Source organism: Leptonotus elevatus, chromosome 5 (assembly GCF_054856555.1).
Source record: "Leptonotus elevatus isolate MCC_2025b chromosome 5, RoL_Lele_1.0, whole genome shotgun sequence".
In the NCBI taxonomy this organism is placed as follows: Eukaryota; Metazoa; Chordata; class Actinopteri; order Syngnathiformes; family Syngnathidae; genus Leptonotus; species Leptonotus elevatus.
The window spans coordinates 3114801-3135239 of NC_141243.1; the positions used below are offsets into that span (position 1 = coordinate 3114801).

The window sequence follows — 20439 nt, forward strand, 5'->3', positions numbered from 1 at the left end:
GTTGCCGTGTCGTGGCCGAGGTCACGGCTCAGCTGTCGCGGGGCGTCTCGGCGGTACCACGTCGGCGCCGTCGGTGACTGGGTTCTCGCTCGTCTGCTCGTGCCCGTGCAGAAAGACAATGACTGTGCCGCTTTCGCACTGGCTGACACACTGCAGTGATTGTTGTTGGTCAGTAATGGACTCATGGATGACTTGGATTGAGACTTGGTGGAGGAGGATCCAATTGGTTTGTGATGGACTGGAGTCGTGTGACTTGTCAGTGACCTATAACCTGGACAACCGATTGGGGGCGGGATTGTGTGCACAATCTCTGCTTTTGAAGCTCCTTGCACACCATGGCTTGTGCTGTAACGTGTATCTGACAATGTCAGGAAAAGACTACTAAAGCAACTTAATTTGGGGCATTTTAAATGGTGGGTAACTCACTTTTTTTTTTTTTTTAAACAGAAGGCAAAGTGGCTAATGTGTTTAGGACTTGTTCGAATTGTGATGATTAGTCCCAACTCGGCTGAATGGCTCAAAAGTGCAGTGGTCGTCACAGAGATACACGCAACGTTTAGACGGCTAATCAATGATAGCATTGTTATGATGACGAGCTTTTGTCATCTGCTGTTTCAGTCGGACTGTTTTCTTGATTAATTGATTAGCCCGATAATGGCAATAATCCACTTTAGAGTTAAAGAGTCACCGTCCCGATGCGGAGGGGTGATTCTCCCTTTTGCTAAACTGAGACTCAAAGTATCTAATAGTGCCGCATAAAAGGGCTAGATTTTTTTTTTTTTTTTGCCAGTCACTTTTTAAACTCAGTCACTGACATATATATTCCACTTAAAATATATTTGACAATGTGTTTTTTTTTTTTACATATTTGACAATTATAGCCGTCAATAGCAGTGAATGGGAGTTAAGAAGTAGCCATGAGAGGGCTCGCTAAAGTTGCTATGTTAGAAACCTTATTTTTATCTGTTTTTCCCCTTTTTGCATTTTTTTCCTGATATTTTGTTATTTTTCAGTTCATATTTTGTATTATTTTATAATACTGATTTATTTTCATCTAGTATTTTGTAAGATCTTTTTTCTAATTTGGATATTTTTCAACCACAGTATTAAAAAAAAAAAGAAGCATTTTTTCCTAATTTATAAGTTCAATAATTTTGTAGTTTATATATTTGGGGTATTTTATTTCCACTATTTCTGTATATTTATTTCCTCAAATTTTTGCATTCTTTTATTTTTCAGCCAATTCCAATTTTTTTGTATTGCTTCTAATGATTTTGCTCAAATTTTTTTTATTTATATTTGGGTTTTTCTAATTTAAGGTTTCTAAACATTTTGTATGTATATTTATGTATGGACTGATAAAACCACGCTAATATTTAGTATTTTTGGCTACAGTTTTTTTTTATTTTTCACATTATTCAACTAATATTGGTGTGTTTTTCCATTTCACATTGTGTTCTCTAGCACTTTCTTACAGTGCCCACTTATTGTGCATATTCCTACCTCTGTGACAGCTCAAGGACTGCAAGTGGTACCTAATGTTGTGGACTTTGTACACGCACAGTAGCTGCATTTGTTTGTCTTGGGGTAAAAAAAATAAATAGCTGCTGTTATTGCAGTGAGTTCACCGCCCCCTGGGCTGAATAGCAGCTCTCTTCTTGGGGAGAGAAGGCAACACTCAGAGTTTCGCACGATTGGCTGAGGCAACTGTCCAATAGTGCCGCGGTACAGAGTTTATACCAATGGTGCCTTTTTTATTTTTTTTTTCCTCGGTCCAGAAACAGCACAGTGTAATCTTTGTACAGTCTTAAACCAGCAAGCCAAAGCGGAGGGAGAAGCTACAGGACCTTTCGAGTGGTTGAGGAAGGTGAGTGAGCCACGAGCGAAGGGAAGTTGCTTTTCTTTGTACTTTCAATCCTCTTCGAAACGGACGCCACAGAGAGGAGGGAAAGGTTGTCGGTATTGTTGGAAAGCGTGTTTATTTCCAGCCTGTCTTTAAGTTCCAGGCATACCAGGCACAACAAGACCCTGCATTTAGACCAGCCGGAGTTAGGGCGGCCAGGGGGGGGAGGAGGGGGGGGGGGGGGTGCCTCTTTTTTTGGAGGGAGCAAGCAAGTGTGTGGAGTTTGGACTTTGAGCAGATTGCGCTCACTTGCTTCAACAAGATGACTTGACGCAAAACATGTTTGCTGTCCGGACTCAGTCATTTGTCAAAAATGCATTTTATTTTTTTCAAGTTATCGACTTTGCACAAGTGTGTCTCTCTCTGACACGGTCTTATCAGGTCATGTTTGTGTATTCTAGGGATGTTTACAGACAAAGCACGAGTTGCAGTTATTGTTGCTACCATATTTAACACATCCGAGAGTCGTAGCTGAGTCTTTGAAAAAGTTTTCGGCTAATGTTTTTGTACTTTCGATTTGTATTTTGTAGTCCAATATTTTTTTTTCTGGTATTTTGTAATTTTTATCTTTTCTTTTGTATTTTTAAATAGAAATGATTTTTTTTCTAAATTTTGTTGGTTTCTAATTTAAAAAAATATTAAATATTGTGTGATTGTATTTATATTTTTTTCTAATGTTTTTGTATTTCTTTTCCTATACTTTTTGACAAGCTTTGGCTAGTATTTTTTTTCTTGTTTTTTGTCTTCCTATTTTTAAATGTATTTTGCATTCTGCGTGCTTGAGCTCTTGTTTGATTCTGTAAGTGTACCTATTTTTATTTTATTTGTGCAATTTGCATACGCACATCTCCAAGGTTGCGATAAAAGCAAACTTAGTTGTAATAGTGAGACGAAATCTCATTCAATTTCATCTCTTGTCTAACCAGGTTTTTTTTTTTTTTTTTTACGGCATGACATGCTGCATCAAATATATTTTCATGTGTGGTTTGCTTCACGTGTTTGTCATAGTTTTGGGCTGACTTGACTCCGCTCGCAATAGTGCTTGTCACTCACTTTCAGTTGTGTGCGTGTGTAAGACGAGTTTGCACATGTGTTGTCAAATTATATGGATTGTCAGAAGAGACGACTACACATTCGCACCTTTCTATCAAGTATTCAGTGAAACAAGTACATGTTTTGTTCGAGCCAATTTTTGAAATTGCTTCTGTGAGCAAGTCGTTCTGCTAAACGTTATAGCCACACCCATACTGATTTTCTCTGCCCATGACACGATCCCCTAGACTGGACAACGATCCAGGGCCACTTTCAAGCAACAGCCAGTTTCAAAATGTAGTGTTGGAAAAGTATGGCCCACTTTAAATATAAATAAATAAATACAAATTTGTATATCGTAATATTTGTTAGATTGACTTTTCTGCAAAAATGTGTTCATTTAAATGTGTTTATGCTTTATTTTTTTATTTCTCTCATTAAATAGTTGGTTAAGTTGATTTATCGTAAATGGCAAAATATAAGAGGAATTAAAGAATTTTTGCATATTTAGCAAAAAAATTTTTTTCAATGTTCATAATTGTAATGTTCATTGTAATATTTAATCGTAATAAAATAAATACACTTATTTTAAAGATTATTTAAATGAATTATTTCACATATATACCATGGTACCCTTACTATAATTTTTTTTATGTCATCTACAAATGACCTGGTCAATAAATGTGGCCCTAGCACAAATGTTTGTACCAAAGTTATAAAAAACATAAATCCGCTTTTGTCTCTCTTTTTCCAGCGCGAGACCAAAGATGTCCAAGCTCGGATAACGACAAGGACTCTGTGGACCCGTACTTTGTGGAAACTCCGTACGGTTTCCAGCTGGACTTGGATTTTCTCAAATATGTCGACGACATCGAGAGGGGCAACACCATCAAGAAAGTGAGCGTCCAGAGGAAGCCCAAAGGGGCCAAACCGGGGCCGGCGGCGCCACGCTCCAGCAGCGGCGGGGCCGAATGGACGTCCACCGACTCGCTCTCGTCCTCTAACAGCGACGACAAGCAGTCGCCGGTCTTCGTCAACGCCAAGGTCCAGCTGACGCCCGTCCTCCAACGGGTCGCCTGCGAACCTGCGCCCCAGCAGTCCTTCTCCAGCGTCGCAGAACCCAAGCTGCTCCTTCCGCCGCCCTCGCCCAGATTCACGCCGCGCCACAACCCCCACGTGGAGAAGACCCTCATGGAGACTCGGCTTCGTCTGGAGCAGGAGCGTCTGTTCATGGAGCCGGCGCCGCCGCGCCGCCGACTGGCCAGCTTCGGGGGAACGGGCTCCAACAGCTCGCTCTCGTCCTACTCGGGCTCCGTGGTCGCCAGCCAGATCTCGCCGAGCGCCCTGCAGCCGCTGCCCTTCAACGGTCACCCCCACAACGGAGAGTACAACCTTTACTACCCGCCGTCCATGGGCAGCTCCATCCGCCACAGTCCGCTGAGCTCCGGCATGACCACGCCGGTCACCAACGTCAGCCCGCTGCACCTCCAGCAGATCCGCGAGCAGATGGTGGTCGCCCTCCGGAGGCTGAAGGAGTTGGAGGGGCAGGTGAAGACCATCCCCATCTTGCAGGTAGTTTTTCATTTTATCCGCCATTTTTTAATTTAGTCTCAGTTTTAGTCCAATTTCAGTCACGCCTGTTAGTTTTTATCACAGTCAACCTCATCCCGTTTTTATTGAGTCTTTTTTTTTTTTTGTCGACTATAAATCTAGCATTTTAGTCCAAGAAAACATTATTTTATTCTTCTAGTTTTACTCAACAAAAACTGTCGACATTTTAGTCAGGACAATCATTTTTACCCCTATATTTTTTTTTCTCAACAGATTATGTTGAACATTTCGGATCTCAAACTATTTTACATAAAATGTTCTCACATCTTTTTGATGGAAAACAACTTCGCAAAACAATTACAGTGTCTACTGTCGACTATGGCTCCATACCATGAGCTAGTAAGTTAGCCAGTTAGCGATGAAATTAACATTATTGTTGGAACGTTATAGCCGTTGGATTAATTTTAAGTTAAATCTAAAATGTACTTTTTATTTTAACCTTTCACCGTGAATCCACTTCCTGTTTGTGCATGTTGCACTTGCCAGCTGCAGATTTGTCACAGTGTGTCACATGACAGTGTCACATGACGTGACACAAAATACTTAAATCTTTTCTTTTTTTTTTATTATTATTGGCAGTCGTTATGCATGTTGTTCATGTTTGCTGCCGGTGTAATGCCTGTCTTTGAATACTGCTCGTATGCCATTGAATGAACAGATTAGCAGAGACAAGATTTTGACAAAATCCTATAATATTCGTCTCGTTTTTGTTCATGATGTAAAATGTCCATTACATTTTCGTCTCGTCTTCATAAGTCGACGAAAATGCATACCGATTTAGTCCCAGTTGCTGTTTATTAATGAAGGTTTTAGTCTTGTCTCGTTTTAGTCCAGTGACAAATGTGTGCTGACGAAATTATTTTTGTTTAGTTTTCGTTGACGAAATTGAGACTTCTTGCAGGTGAAGATCGCCGTTCTTCAGGAGGAGAAGCGACAGCTGACCGCCCAGTCGAAAGGTCCCGCCGCTTTTCGCAAGCGCTCCTACAGTGTGGGCAGCGCCGACCAAATGGACAACCCGGGTCCCGTCCACAAGGAGACGGTGCTGCACATCGTTGAGCCCGAGGCCCCGCAGCAGAGCGCTCAGCAGCTGCAGGAGTTCCGGCGATTGGCTGCCGAGGTCCAAGCTCTGGAGAAGAACACCCTCGACAACGTTGGATTTGAAAGCAGTCGGAGCCAAACCCGTCACAAATCCGTTGGCGTGGTGACCGACGAAAACATGAACAACCTCCAAATCCAGCTGAGGGACGCGGCCGGTGAACGCGGCCACCGGGACGCGGCCGTCGCCACGGACCGCCGGGCCGCCCGCGACGCTTCGGTGGGCGTCAACGAGACCATGCTGGGCCTGTCCGGCGAGACGGAGGCGGAGCTGGAGCTCCAGCAGCAGACCATCGAGACGCTGAAAGACAAAATCTACCGCTTGGAGGTGCAGCTGAAGGAAACCACGCACCAGATGGAGATGACCAAGCTGAAGCTGGAGCTGCAGGCGGCGGCGGCCGGCGGGTCCAACAAGAAGAAGGCGGATAAGGGATCCATGATCCGGCCCGAGACCTACAACGTCTGCGTGGAGGCCAAAGTCGCGGTGCACAGCCGGGGTGTCGGCGAGCAGCTCATCTTTGAGGCTCAGCGCTCGTCCGTCGGAGTCTCGTGTCACCCGAGCGTTTGCAGCGTTGCCGTCGGACCGGATCAGAGTTCGGAGCTCAACGAGTACCGCGAGGTTGGAACCAACACGGCGGAGTCTCTGGACTGCTCGGCCTTCTGCAAACCAATGACGGAGTTGCTCAAGGAGTCTCGATCGGTCGCCAGCGGCGACTGCACCGTGGACGTCCGCGTGGGCCCGGTCACGACGACGGTGTCCCGAGGAACCGACCCGGACCTCGCCGGCAAAGTGGACTTCTGCGTCATGGCGGCCCCGGAGTCCACCACGCGAGAGACCAACACCGAGACGGACGTGGTTAGCAGTTCCACCAACACCAAAACGCCGGCGCTGACCGACGCCTTCACCAATACCGCCGCCGCTGAAACCCGAACCGTCGGCGCCGGCGAGGGGCTCATCAGAGACGCGCACTCGGCCGCAAAGATTCGCTCCGTCGCCGTGGGGACGGAGTCGCTCCTCGGCCAATCCTGCGCCGCCAAAACCAAAGAATCTGGCGTGGGATCGGTCAGCGTTCACGAGAACTTCCTGCTCGGTTTAAAAACTCGTAACATAGCGTGCGGACCCTCGCAGCTGGCTGAGGCGAGCGCCGAGACGCCGCAACCGCAAGGGGGCGCCGGCCTGGACCACTACATCGACAGAGTGCAGAAGCTGCTGCAGGAGCAACAAATGCTGCTGGCGGAGAACTACAGCGAGCTGGCCGAGGCCTTCGGTCAGCCGCAGTCGCAGTTCGCATCCATCAACAGCCAGCTGGTCAGAACGCTCTCCTCCATGAAGAGCGCCAGTGCTGAGGACCTGCTGGAGCTGCAGGCCGCCGCCGCCGCCGCCGCCGCCGCCGACCCCCGCTCAGGTTCGACACTTTCACCTACATGTTGCGTCACGACCTACGGCTCCACTGCTGACTGACGCCGCTCGCTGCTGCGTAGTTTGAAGTGCAAACACAAGAATGTACGCGCTTCGGACCAACGATTTTTCACACCAATACCGGGGCAAGTCTTGACTACTTAAGATATCAAACCAATACAATTTCTATTAAACCAATGACCAATCATTTTAAAGAAACTATTATATATCCCAATATACTGTCCATTTATTTCACTTTGTTTAAAGACACGAGCCATAAAGATTTTTTATTTTTTTTGCCAGTTTGGCTTCAGCGTATCATCAAACTGGAGTCGTGCTTCTTGGCTAGTTTACTATCTCCTTTTTCAGAATTACTCACGTGATGTTTTGCATATAGCAGATTCCTCATATTACAGTAAGAAGTATATAGAATTAAAAAAAACACTCATCACAAGAATAAAGTTGTATTATGACAATCAGATTACGGTAATAATTCTACGAGAATACAGTAGACCCCTGCTCACTCATGGTTTTGGATGTTAATAGATTTTTTTTCAATATTTATTTGTTAAAATAATAAATAAATGAATTAAATATTTTATTTGTATTTATCTATTTTTTTCCATTTTTGTTTTTTTCAGTTTTTGGAAGAATTTTTTGGGGGAGGGGCTGCGGAAAAAAAATTCCCAATGCATTTCAATGGGCGTCAATTATATGCAATTTTTTTTACTATTCGCAGGCCAGCCCGGTTCCTTTCGTCCACTTTAAAGAAGTAACAATTCTTAGCTGTAATTCTACCCGTCTGAACTCGATGAGATTAAAGTTGTAATTTGTGATAGTCATAATTATTTTTAAGTCAAGTCTATGGAATTAAAGTCACAATTAGACAAGAAGAAAGACAAATAACTTTTTCATTTTTTTTTTTTTATCTTACTTTCTGAAATGAAACGTGTCTAGAAAGTCTTAATGTGATGATAGAACATTGTGATCTGGGCAGGGCAACTATTGGGACGTGTCCTTTTGGACGCCATTCAATAATGAGTTAATTTCATTTTGGGAGCCAGACGCACCCTCTCTTTGTTTTTTTACCGCCGCCCTCCCCTTCACTGAACACCTCGTGCTGATTCATGGCCGCCTGGCCGTTACGTAAGCCGCTCTCACGCCGGCGGACACATTCTTTGTCCTGTGGTGCAGCCCCCTTCGCCTCGGGTCACTCTTTCTGGAATGCGCCGTGACTTTGCACTTCCAAGGAACAATGCAGAAACAAAACGACCCTGACTTACAAGACAAGTCAAACAATGCAAAATGCAAACACATTCGCTAGGAGCTGCTGTTAGCCACAGCCGATAATAAAAAATCATTTGTTTCAGAATTCAGTGTGTAAGTCAAAACTGCTGCCACTGTCCTCTTTATAACTTGTGCAATCATACCGTCTTGCCTTTCAGACGGTGCGCCGAAGACGCATGAAGAAAAAGCCGGGAGCAAGACGCAGATTCCGAATCATCAGCAGATGAGCGCCGCCGAGCAGAAGAGCCGCATGGACCTGCAAATGTCAACAGCGCTACATGGTGGCAAACTTCATCTTCCATACATCACTCTTCAAAACCAACCAAACAATAGTCTCCTAAACAACGACACCTAACCAACAAGTGATGGGACTCTTGAATATATTTTTAATAAGAATCATAAAATACTCTCAATTAAAAATCAGTATGTCAGTAAATAATATTGTAATTGTTCTAAAATATAGTCAAAATAGAAAATAATTGTTTAAAAAAATAATGATCCAAATTTGACGTAATTAAAATTAATTAAAATTCTCAAGATTAAATTTTTTTTTTAGTGAGTTATATTTTCTTGAAAAAAAAGCTATCTTAAAATATTGTCAAATTTAAGCGTGTCTAAAACGAATAAATTGAGTGTCCTAAAATACTCTTAATTTGTTGATTCAAAGTGACTGTCCTAAAAAATAAATGGCACGTGTAAACTTTAACTCTTTGACTGCCAGACGTTTTCAGAAAAGGGATGCCGCCAGTGCCAGCCGATTTAAGCATTTTGACTGATTTTCAAGGTCCACAGAAAATGTTCTGTTTGGACTATGGAAACACACGTACTACCAAATGAAAGATTGGACTTTCATCTTTCATCAGAAAAAAAGAGTTTGTTTCTACCTTATTCCGTTCTTTAGTAATCAACAATAGAAAATGGTTAGTTTGACCCAATTTCGCCCGTGTTGGACCAAAATACGGAGAAATCAAGCTTTTAGTGAAACGATATTATTTCATGCATTCTAGTGAATTTGACACTTCTTTTTGTCCATGAATGATGCCACAAACACCTAAATAGTGCTTTACTTCTATAAAACACTACCACCAAGAATGAAAAAGTGTTTTTTGATAGCAAAATACGTTTATTTACATTCAACAGTGTAACAATTTGACAACAATTTGGCAAACTATTTACAAATGTGTGCAACTGTGGTGCTATTTACAAATATGTGGATGTTTCAACGACAGTTTTTCTTTTTGTAACACTCTCCTGCGTGCAAAGAGACGTAACAGCATTTGCACAACAGATTGCCTCTTCGCGTGCGCCACTTTCTTGCAGGCCGTTTTTTTCCGGGGAATAGCAAGTATATACTGCAGTGTGTCATCACGTCTAATATCAGGATCATGCTACGGTTACGTTACGGTGGTGTTACGTCTCGCTTCCCCGTGTCCTTCAGTTGCTATACCGGGTTGGTAGGAGATATTCTGATCCATTTTATCCACTCCATTCATGGTGGCATCGTAGTCCAGAAACAGTGTCTTCTCCGTGATCAGACTGTACCCGCTCCTCCGATGAATATGCATTGGACTCGGGGTACTCTTCATTGTCCGATCGAATGTCCGCTTGTGCAGCTCCGCGTTTTCCGGCCTTAGCAGCGCTAGCCGCGCTAGCCGCGCTTTGCCGATGAGGCTTACTACTTGTTCATAACAGTCACGCCAAAGCTTCCAACTTTGGCGTAGAGCTCGTTGTCATCTTCATCATCATAATCAATCTGCATTGGTCGATGCCAACTCTCCATCGCCCGATCGAATGTCCGATTGTGTAGAAGTACCCGGCCGGCTATTGTGCGCGTTTTCCGGCCTTAGCAGCGCTAGCCGCGCTAGCCGCGCGTAGCCGGTGAGGCTTACTACGTGATAGTAACAGGCCAAAGCTTCCAACTTTGGCGTAGAGCTCGTTGTCATCATCATCGTTGACATCAATGCGCTTTTTAGTATTGATTGATGCTTTCCGTCTTTGAAAAAAATGCTCAAGCGTGAGCTGCTTGTAACCGGTTGCTTGGTCAAGCCATTGTGGCTTGGATCAGCCATTGTCTCCTCAACACTCTAGCTCCGCCTCACGTCTTCTACTGACGCCCACGGTGGGCGGCCCATCCAACCTTGTGCAAAGAGAGTCATCGCTGCCCTCTAGGGGCCAAAACGAGTCTTTGACTAATCAGATCAGCCTGATTCTTTCAGCACAGCTGCCCAAGGCTTTCCTGCACCCGTTTTTGAAAAAAAAAAAAAAAAACATAGGGGACGTCTTTTAACGTCCTCGGCGCCCTTCCCTAGGTTTATGCTAAACGTTTTATAACGTTTATGGCAGTCAAAGAGTTAAGTGACAGTCTCCTAAAATAATGCAAAAGTATAAATAAAAACTCCCAAAAATAAGCGTTTTGCAAAAAAAAAAAAAATGCTGCATGAACTTAAAATTTGTCAAATAAAAAAATCTGTATTATAATCTTGCTTGTAATTTAACCTTGTTACCAACCAATATTTTTTGTGGGGCATAATGAAAAAATAAATAAAATGTGAAGAATATTTATATTAATTTATTTTTGCATTGAATTGTGCTTATAAAAAAAACACATTCACACACAAACAGTTTCTTGCATCTAAAATTATTCTTTTTTATTCTTAACAATTATTTGACTTTCCATGTTATTGGCCAGTAATATTTTTGGAATGTACGAGCAAAAAAACCCCAAAACAAACACCAAAAATGTAAATACATTTTTATTTGGTTATTGATCTTTTTTTTCCCTCTTTTCTTTTTTTTTTTTACGATGATGGCACAGTGATTTATTTCCCTGATGTGCTTTCAGGTCAGCCTTGCAGTGCCAACGCGCTCAAGTCCATCATGAAGAAAAAAGACGGCCGAGCCGACTCCAACGGCACCAAGAAGAACCTGCAGTTTGTCGGCGTCAACGGAGGGTGCGTGACAGCCACGTGACCGTTTCCCATTTTCACTATTTGGAGTGTCAGGTGAAGAAGCTTCCAGGTCAAGCCTCTTCCTCCTCAACCTTCTTTTCCCGTGCGTCTTTGTCGCCCCCTTGCGGAGCAGCTATGAGACGACTTCCAGCGACGAGTCCAGCTCGGAGGACAGCAGCTCCTCCGGATCTGACGATGAGCAAAATGAGCAAGAAGAGAAGGAAGGTGACGACGACGACGACATGGCGGAAAAGACGGATGAAGGAAGTTTGGATGAGCGGGAGACGAGAGAAAGGTCAGAAGATTGTTTGAGTTTCTTCAAGTCGAGTCATTACACTCTCAGAACAGTTGGGTCAAAAATAACCCAACTTGGGTTGACTTGACTCAACTTTGAGTAAAATAAATAAATAAATAAATAAATCGGTCTTTCAGTGTAAAACAACTCTTAAATATTGGCCAGATCCTTTACTTGGGTCAAAAAATTGGGTCATTTTGTATAAACAACCCAGAAAGTTGGGTCAAATTGACACAAAGTGGATCGGTCCATTTAGACAGAGTGTACGCTCGTGTTGTGTAATTATTCGAGCAGGCTTTTAAAATGAGGCAAAAATAGGCCAATTAATAAAAATAAATCATGTTAAAACGGTAAACAATTGAACAAAGAATGAACAATAATCAATATGAGTGACAGAAATGAAGGGCCCCAAAATCAATTTTCCTTTTACATGTCTTAAGGTACGAGCTCAGTGAGAAGATGTTGGCGGCGTGCAACGTCCTGAAAGTTCACCTCAGCGAGCCCGACGACGTGAGCAGTAAAGACCTGGTGAGATCTGGTGCACCTACTGTGCCTTTTTTGCCAAGCGTATGCCGGCAGCAACAAGTTATGGAAATATATTATGCATATGAACTCATTCAAACTTCAATACTTTGTCCTTCACTCCCCAAATTTTTTTTTATACGTTGTTGTTTTTTAATGCAAGAGCATACAGAAGAAGGCTTTGATGCAGCTTTTGCCATGAAGAGGTGGCTTAAAGCAAGGGTAGTTATTGTAAAAACGGCCAGCAGGTGGCAGCAGAGTATAAGAAATCAGCTAGGGCCATGTTGCAACCAGTGATAATTTCGTCCCGAATTTTTTTTCCTCAAGACAAATTTAAAAAACTAAAATATAAGCCATTTATTCAGACGAAAGCGATAACTAAAATTGACAGACAATTTCGGCAATGACTAAAACTAAAATGAAAACAACACTGACGAAAATTCCAATCGGAAGGAATGAAACGCGGGTGGGAGAAAAGAAAACACTCAAACTGTTAAGTGTTCACTGCACTATATTTAATGTTCAAACATTTTGACATACATTGTCCAGCTGTAAAATTAATCTCAAGCAATTAATGTATTTTTCGCACTATAAGGCGCATTGAATTATAAAGTGCACCTTCAATGAATGGCCTATTTCAAAATTGTTCCCATATATAAGGCGCACCTCATTATAAAGCGCATAGAATAGAAGCTACTGTAGTGGCTGGGGTTGCGTTAAGCATCCACTAGGTAGAGCTTACTTAAGCAATATTGATCCACATATAAGGCACATTGGACTATAAGGCGCACTGTCGGTTTAGCGCGGAAAATACGGTATAGACTTTTTTTTATTTAGGTGAAAACTAATTCTTGTCAGTTCAACATGTTTCATTATATGAGTGAATATTGATGTAACTTAGCTATATTCTAATGCTAATTGTTGCAAAATTGAAACAGATACAAATATAATATTTTCCTGATGAAAGAAGAGACTCTAATCTTTCTTTAGGTAGGTTTCAAGTTATTATAGTCAAAATCACGTAAAACAGCCGGGAGCGAAGGGCGTTGCTTCACTGAAAATGGTTTGAATGAGTTGAGTCTTTAAAAAAATAAATAATAATAATAATCTCCCGCAGAGGACGAGCATCAACACGGTGCAGCACGAGTGGTTCCGCGCCTCCAGCCAGAAAGCGGCGTCGGCATCGGCGGTTTCAGACTACCTGGCGGCATTCGGCGCCATCTCGCCGGAGGTCCTGCGCCACGTGGTCAACATGGCCGACGGCAACGGCAACACGGCGCTGCACTACAGCGTGTCGCACTCCAACTTCCCCGTCGTCAAGAAGCTGCTGGACGCCGGTGAGTTCGGCCTGCTTATTTCTTCCATCCGCACTTTCTCAAACCACTTTTATTTCTTGACGTCGTTTGTTGCTAAGTTTTCACCCGATGCAAAGCTGCTTGAATGTGTGCGTGGCAGACGTGTGCAACGTGAACCAGCAGAACAAGGCGGGCTACACGCCCATCATGTTGGCGGCGCTGGCCGCCGTGGAGACGCCCGCAGACATGCGCGTCGTGGACGAGCTCTTTGGAAAGGGCGACGTCAACGCACGCGCAAGTCAGGTCAGTATGGAAGCAAAATTTCATATGACAAATGATCAATATCGTATCGTGTGATTCTCCGATGTGCAAAAGATTGTATTGTGATAATCTTATTTAAAAAAATATATATATATTTATTTATTTTTCAAATTCAATTTAAAAATGTATACAGTGTAGCATTAAAACATATTTTTACTGTGGACATGTGGATGTTTTTCTAGAAAAATATATCGGTGTTATTTTAAAATAAGTTTGTTACAAAATTACTTCAAAAATGTATACGATTTATTTAAAAAATAAAAACATTAGCCTAAAACTTTAATTGAATAATAAATGGGATTATTTAATGACAAATTTAATAATGATGCAAATTTTATTTAGAGAAAATACAAATGAAAATCTTAATTTGAATAAATTGATTCAATATGTTAAAAATATTAAATTTATGCTAAATGTAATTTTAAAATACAAAATTAAAGTTAGAAAGTTTTTATTGAAAAATATCTGATTTAATAGCTTAAAAATTGATAATACATTTTATTTTAGAAATGTGTTAAATGTATAGTGTAACATTAAAAATAATTTTTTACTATGTGCTTGTGTATATTTTAATAGAAAAATATAAGTGTTGTTTTAAAAAAAATCTATTATTAATGTAACATGTTTGTTCAAAATATAAAATTGATAAATTTGTTAAAAATTTGCCTAAAACTTTAATTGAATAATACATGGGATTAATGAATGACAAACTTAATAATGGTGCAAACTTTTAGACAATATACAAATGAAAATGTAAATTTATATACATTTAATTTAATAGGTTTAAAAATATTGATGCTAAATGTCATTTTAAAATACAAAATTAAATAATACAATTTAGGTTTTTATTTAAAAATATCTGATTTAATTGTTTGAAAATGTATAACATTTTACATAATTAAAAAAATATCTAAATTAAAAAATATATATATATTTAATTGGTACAAATCAAAGGAGGTAAAACATTTAAAAGAAATAGAAAGATGAGTTAAAAAAAAAAAGTTACAAATATATTCTATACAAAATCGTATTAAAAATCTGATAATGGCAATATGTAAATGTAATTTTCCAAAATATGAAATAGCTCCTCATCTTTTTGAAGCAGCTGCTGATTTGCGTCTTTCCCTCAGGCGGGCCAGACGGGCCTGATGCTGGCGGTGAGTCACGGCCGCATGGACATGGTGCGAGCGCTGCTGGCCCACGGCGCCGACGTCAACGTGCAGGACGACGAGGGCTCCACGGCGCTCATGTGCGCCAGCGAGCACGGACACGCCGACATCGTCAAGCTCCTCCTGGCGCAGCCCGGCACCGACGCCACGCTCAGCGACAGCGTGAGTTTCCTTTGCGCAATTTTAGCGGCAAAAAATAAATAAATAAATCCAATTGTACAATTGAATCATCCTGGTTGGATGAGGCACAAAATGTATTGAACCAAAATATTGATTCATATTTGATTTGATTTAGGATGAGAGCAATGCCCTGTCCATCGCTCTGGACGCCGGACACAAGGACATCGCCGTCCTGCTTTACGCGCACGTCAACTTCTCCAAAGCGCAGTCGCCCGTACGTACCGCGTCTTTTTATGAAATCATTCGCCAATTTATTAGTTTTGACGTCTTTGTCCTTTTCAGGGAACCCCTCGACTGGGCCGCAAGATGTCACCGAGCCCCACTCGCAGGGGCGCCTTCGATTAGCCACTTGGAGGCTAATGTTAGCGACTCAGAGGCTAGCTTTAGCTTCGATTAGACACTTGGAGGCTAACGTTAGAGATACTTGCAGTTTAATGTTAGCGACTCAGAGGCTAACTTTAGCTTCGATTAGCCATTTGGAGGCTAATGTTAGCGACTCAGAGGCTAGCTTTAGCTTCAATTAGCCACTTTGAGGCTAATTTTAGCGACTCAGAAGCTAGCTTTAGCTAATCAGATGCTCTGACTACCGCTGGCGACTTTTGTTGTGGAGTGGCTAACCTTTAGCCATTTTGAGGCGTTTGTTAGCAACTCTCATGCTTCTGTTAGCTTTTTCGAGGTTAATGTTAGCAACTCAAGCTATGGTTAAAAACTTTTAGTGGCTCTGAGGCTAACGTTAGCTGCCCTGAAGCTACTGTTAATGGCTCTGGGGCTACTGTTAGCAACTTGAGGGCTAGCGGTAGTGACTCTTGACTGCCTTATTGGATGGAACTCAAGTGGACATTTTGGGCCATACTTTTTTGTTTTCCGGAACCAACAGGTGCCTCACAACTTTTGATGTCCCACATGAATGCAAACAAGGCCATCTTTTTTTCTTTTATAAATGTATATCGCGCCTCCCCCCCCCCCCCCTCCCCCCCACTTGTCTGTTATTGTGGTCCGGTGTACATAGTGCTGATCTCCGGTCCGACATCAGCAATTTTTCTACCAATCCTTTCTATCTATTTAAAAAGAAAGACCACAGTATTTTTCAAAAAGAGCGCGTATAAAGATAATATGAAGTCATATATATTTATCAAAGTATAGTTTTTAAAGCACATCGGCTGTGTGTTTCGTTGTACATACTGTACGTTGGCATAGTTACGTCGGTTCCACTTTCTCTGTGTCGTTGACATTGGCGTCATTTTGCGTGATGATGTTGTCATGTAACAATAAACATTAAATTGCACAGATCATTGTGTTCTTCATCAATAAACCCAATGTGATAGCTAGTTAACACTTGGCTTCAATGCATTCATCCAATTTTTTATATTTTTTTGCTTGCTTGCTCTATCCATAATCACCATATGAGTGTAGGTAAAATTTGAGCTGGGAAAAAATATATATATTTAGCAAAAATTTGTGAGCATTTATGTTCATTTAAAATTTATACAATTCTTGATACATTAAAGCATAAAATGCTTCAATTCCATTTGACCATATATACATTTTTAAATAATATTTGAGGAATATTAAATGTTTGCTAAATACCAGCAAAAAATGAAGCAAAACAAACCGTAATTCAAATAGTATCATAAATACCAGTTATACACAAATATTTTCATTTGAAATTGTTCAAAAAAATGTGAGCGTAAATAAATGTGAAATCAGTCAAATTATTTCATATTCTAAATAAATTAGAGAAAAACTGCAACTGTCATGAAAAACTATTTGGGGGGGGGGGGTAATTTATTTATTTTGATAGCATTTTATGTAGCTGCATGTTGTTGATATTGGTGGGTGGTGACTGATTGGTGAAAACATCAAGCCACATTTAATGCAGCTTAAAGTGTAAAAAATAATAATATATAAATCTGATTATTTTATTTTTATAACAAATGTGTTCCAGTGAGATAAAGAGAGATCCAGTCCCGCTGCAAATTTAAAACACCCATCCAAAAGGGTTTGTAATTGCGTGAAGATGCCACAAGATGGCAGCAAAGTACTTTTTTGTTTTTTTGGACGCACAAAACATTGCTTGCAAAAGTTGTCACTAACCTGAGTGAGGGAAGATGTTTGGCTTTAGGAGTTGTCCGATAGGCGTGTCCACTTCCTGTCCTGTTTAATGAAATGTGACAAATGAACAAACAGGAAGTCGAAAGGAAAATTTGACTTTTGACAAGTTCCAACCTGTGTTTGGCCGGGCCCTCGACAGCCGGCGGCGCGGGGTCACTGAAGGGCAGGACGTGGGGGCCTTCCAGGAGCAACAGCAGCTTCTGCATATGTGGCTGTGTTCACAATGAACCAATCAAACAAAAATCATCTTAAATGGCAGTAAAGTACAGATGTTCTAGTACTATTACACGTACTGCATACTAAAGCTGACCATTTATTTTATTTTATTTAGCCGTCTAGATTTCTGCAGTAATGTGAGCAATATTAATTCAAGCAAAATTTGACCAAAATAAAATATTGTAAAATTCCCATCTTAGCATTCATGGTAAATTTCTAGCAATATCTAAAAATGTACAAATTTCACCAATGATAAGAAAGTTTGAATTGCAGTAATTGTTTTTTAATGATCCAAAATGTAGCCACATTATTGTACATGCTGCCAAAAAAAGGGTACTCAATTGCAATCTCCCCCAAAACCTTTTTACTCAAAATTTAATTTTTGGGGTTGATTTTGTATGACATTAGGGCATCATTACTAAATGTTTGAGACACCTGCACATTGTTTTGCGATATTAACTTGTGAAACTTGAAATATTACTGTGAGCGTCGGTCCGAGGGCGGCGATGGCGTCCCTCATCTGGTCAATCCGTCTTCTCTCCTCCTGTAACTCCGCCTCCAGTCGAACACACGAGGTGGCGTGGCTTTTTCTGCAATGAAAAAAAACTGATTGTGGTCAGTTGTCTCTCCTGTTGGCTGTAAATTGGAAATCAGTTACCTCCCCCAAGGAGATTTATGACAAAATCACAAAATTGGATTTTATGTATGGTGATGAGGTGAAATTTGGACCTGAGTGCCTTCAGCTCAGCGTCTGATTGGTCGCGTTGGGTCCGAAGTTGTTCCAGGTCACGACTGCGCTGCGCCAGGTCAGCCTGCAGCTGCTCTGCCACCTAGTGGTGGGAGGTTGTCAGTACAGTCAAATAAAAGTCAATCACGTTGCGTTTAAATGAAACGAACAGAAGTGGCAAATCCAAGTCCAGAAAGTAAAAACCCTGCCACAGTTTGGCTTTAGCCTCAGGTTTTGCCACCTCTGGAAACAAAGATCAAATGCATCTTGTTGGGCAGTTTTCAATCACCCAAACGTTTGTTCGAACCTTCTTGCGTCGGCAGCTCTGTCGCGCCATTTTGTCGATGGTTTCCTCCAGGACGGCCACGTCGGCCGCCATGCGGACCCGATGCTGTCGCAGGGCGTGGTTCTCGCGGGCCAGCTGGTGAGCCTTCTCGGACAGACGGGCGTATCGCGCCCGCCCCTCCTGGTTCTCAAGCGCCGCCCGCCTGCTGGCCTCGGGCAGCTTTTGCTCCACCAGACGATCCACCTCCGCCGCCGCCGCCTCCACCGCTGCCTTCGCAGCCGCCTCCAGTTCCTTCTCCAGCCTGTCCGCGGGGAAGACATGACAATTTGACAACTTGTCCTCTTTTCAACAACAACCATGTCTTTTCGTCTTTGACAACAATGTTTTTTTTTCTTCTTTTTGTTGTAAAATGTTTTGTGTTTAATGATAAAAAGACAACTTTAAAGTGCCAGTTTGAAGATTTTTTTCCCCCCATTTTTCAGGGTTCATTTAAAAAACACAATTAGTTTCAATAATATGCAAAAATATGTTCTCATGATTGGCCAAACTTGGCGCCTCTTTTTGCAATATAACGGCGATGAATCGTCTTTGTCCTCACCTGCTTTTTTCCAGCAGTGCTTTCATCTCTGCGGCGTGCATGGCGGCGGCGTGCTCCTCCTCCTGGTCGACCAGCTTCTCCTCTGCAGCCGCCATGTTTGACATCAGCTGCTCCTTCTGCTTCTCGAAGCTCTCCAACGCCGCCAGCCGAGCCACTAGGAGGCGCCAAAGAAGAGTCAATTAATCAGTGGCGCTGCACATTTGGGGATTTTCTTCTTCGCTGGGGGATTTCACTGAGCACACCACTTAATAGGGTAGATGCCACGGATCTGTTCTGATCTATCTGAAACGATTCGGACACTGAGACACTCGCAGCCTCGCATCCGTCGACGTGAACGCGCAACCGAGGGGCACAAAGGCAGAAGCGCAAGTACTGGGACGCGGCCCGCGCGTCGCAAACCGGAAACGGATAGAAAATTGATGGGTGAAAACCCGGAAGTCCCGCCTCCTCCGTGGCATATAGTCCATAGCACCACTGTTACGTCACCCACCAATACAGTACTCAGCATGCTCTAACCAACCAACCAATCAGTGGATGGGAAAATGCTGATGTCATCAAGGGCCAGCACTCTGGCCCTGTGAGGCCAAATTTGAATGAACCAAGCCTGTTTGGCCACCATGCTGTGGCATCTTACAGGCAAACCTTTTAAGGGTAGGTGTCAAATATTTAAGTAGCCAAAAGTCCAATTTCATTGGACAAATATTCGAATCGATTGTGACTCTAACCCAGGCCGGCGTTGTCCTCCTCCAGCCGGCGGACGCGATCCCGAAGCTCCCGAAGCTCTGCGGCCTGCAGTCCCCTCAGGACGTCCCGCTCGGCCCGGGCTTCCCGCTGACTTTGGTCCAGCCGCTCCGCCAGCCGCTCCGCCTCGTCCTCCTTGTCCAGCAGCTCCATCTTCAGGTACTGCACCGCGTCCTTCTTCTCCGTCTCCGCGTACAGGCAACGACGCGCCAGCGACGTCTTCTCCTTCTCCAGACGCTCACATTTCAGCTGCTGTCTTCACGAGACAAGTCCGCGGGTGGGCGACAATTGACAGTCATTAAAAAAAAACGTCCGTCCGTACGTCTGTCCATCCATCCCTCCCTCCCTCCCTATAGCTCTAACTTTCTCTTTCTTTTGCTCTGGCTATCACTTTTTTCCCTCTCTTTCTATCTGTCAGTCTGTCTTGTCTCTAGCTTTCTAACTTTCTCTCGCTTGCTTTTTCCTCCCTCTCTTTTTAACTGTCTGTCTGTTTGTCGGTCGGTCTGTCTGATCGACTCGACTCACCTCTCAAGCTCCTCGTTCAACGAGCGGATTTGAAGGAGATACAAATCCTTCTCTTTGTCTCCAGCAGGAGAGACCTGAGTCGGGGTTTTCTTTGTGCTTTTGTCTTCAATTCCTTTCCTCTCCTTCTTTTTAGGCATGGCGAGAAAACAAAAACAAACAAACAACAGTTCAAAGTTA

The 20439-nt window shown here is 42.5% G+C and overlaps 2 protein-coding genes across 5 annotated transcripts in view; one reads left to right on the top strand and one right to left on the bottom strand.

The window, feature by feature from the left end:
- The window catches only part of kank1a (KN motif and ankyrin repeat domains 1a), a 35429-nt gene extending 19083 nt beyond the window's left edge, over positions 1–16346 (top strand). For 3 of the 4 annotated variants that reach the window (XM_086075013.1, XM_086075014.1, XM_086075016.1), the window contains 11 exons: positions 3690–4507; positions 5448–7047; positions 8486–8611; positions 11170–11278; positions 11409–11570; positions 12011–12098; positions 13210–13429; positions 13548–13690; positions 14839–15039; positions 15173–15271; positions 15340–16346. In XM_086075013.1, the coding sequence (XP_085931139.1) occupies positions 3690–4507; positions 5448–7047; positions 8486–8611; positions 11170–11278; positions 11409–11570; positions 12011–12098; positions 13210–13429; positions 13548–13690; positions 14839–15039; positions 15173–15271; positions 15340–15402 (3629 nt within the window). In that variant the 3' untranslated portion in view covers positions 15403–16346. The remainder of the gene's footprint in view (positions 1–3689; positions 4508–5447; positions 7048–8485; positions 8612–11169; positions 11279–11408; positions 11571–12010; positions 12099–13209; positions 13430–13547; positions 13691–14838; positions 15040–15172; positions 15272–15339) is intronic. The other variant, XM_086075015.1, reaches the window with a different exon arrangement.
- Positions 16347–17146: 800 nt separating this feature from the next.
- LOC147173344 (cilia- and flagella-associated protein 157-like) lies at positions 17147–20399 on the bottom strand. The gene is made up of 8 exons (XM_086075727.1): positions 20263–20399; positions 19722–19993; positions 18997–19150; positions 18420–18699; positions 18115–18215; positions 17867–17975; positions 17267–17381; positions 17147–17151 (listed from the first exon to the last, which is right to left on the bottom strand). The coding sequence occupies exons 1-8, from the start codon at positions 20397–20399 to the stop codon at positions 17147–17149; spliced, it is 1173 nt and encodes a 390-aa protein (XP_085931853.1).
- Between the last annotated feature and the right edge of the window lie 40 nt (positions 20400–20439).

Coding starts and splice junctions, on each gene's coding strand:
- LOC147173344 (XM_086075727.1), bottom strand. CDS start 20,399: ATGCCTAAAAAGAAGGAGAGGAAAGGAATTGAAGACAAAAGCACAAAG. Junction 18,700..18,996: donor GCACTGCTGGAAAAAAGCAG/GTGAGGACAAAG, acceptor CCCCGCGGACAG/GCTGGAGAAGGAACTGGAGG. Junction 17,382..17,866: donor CCCTCGGACCGACGCTCACA/GTAATATTTCAA, acceptor TTGTGAACACAG/CCACATATGCAGAAGCTGCT.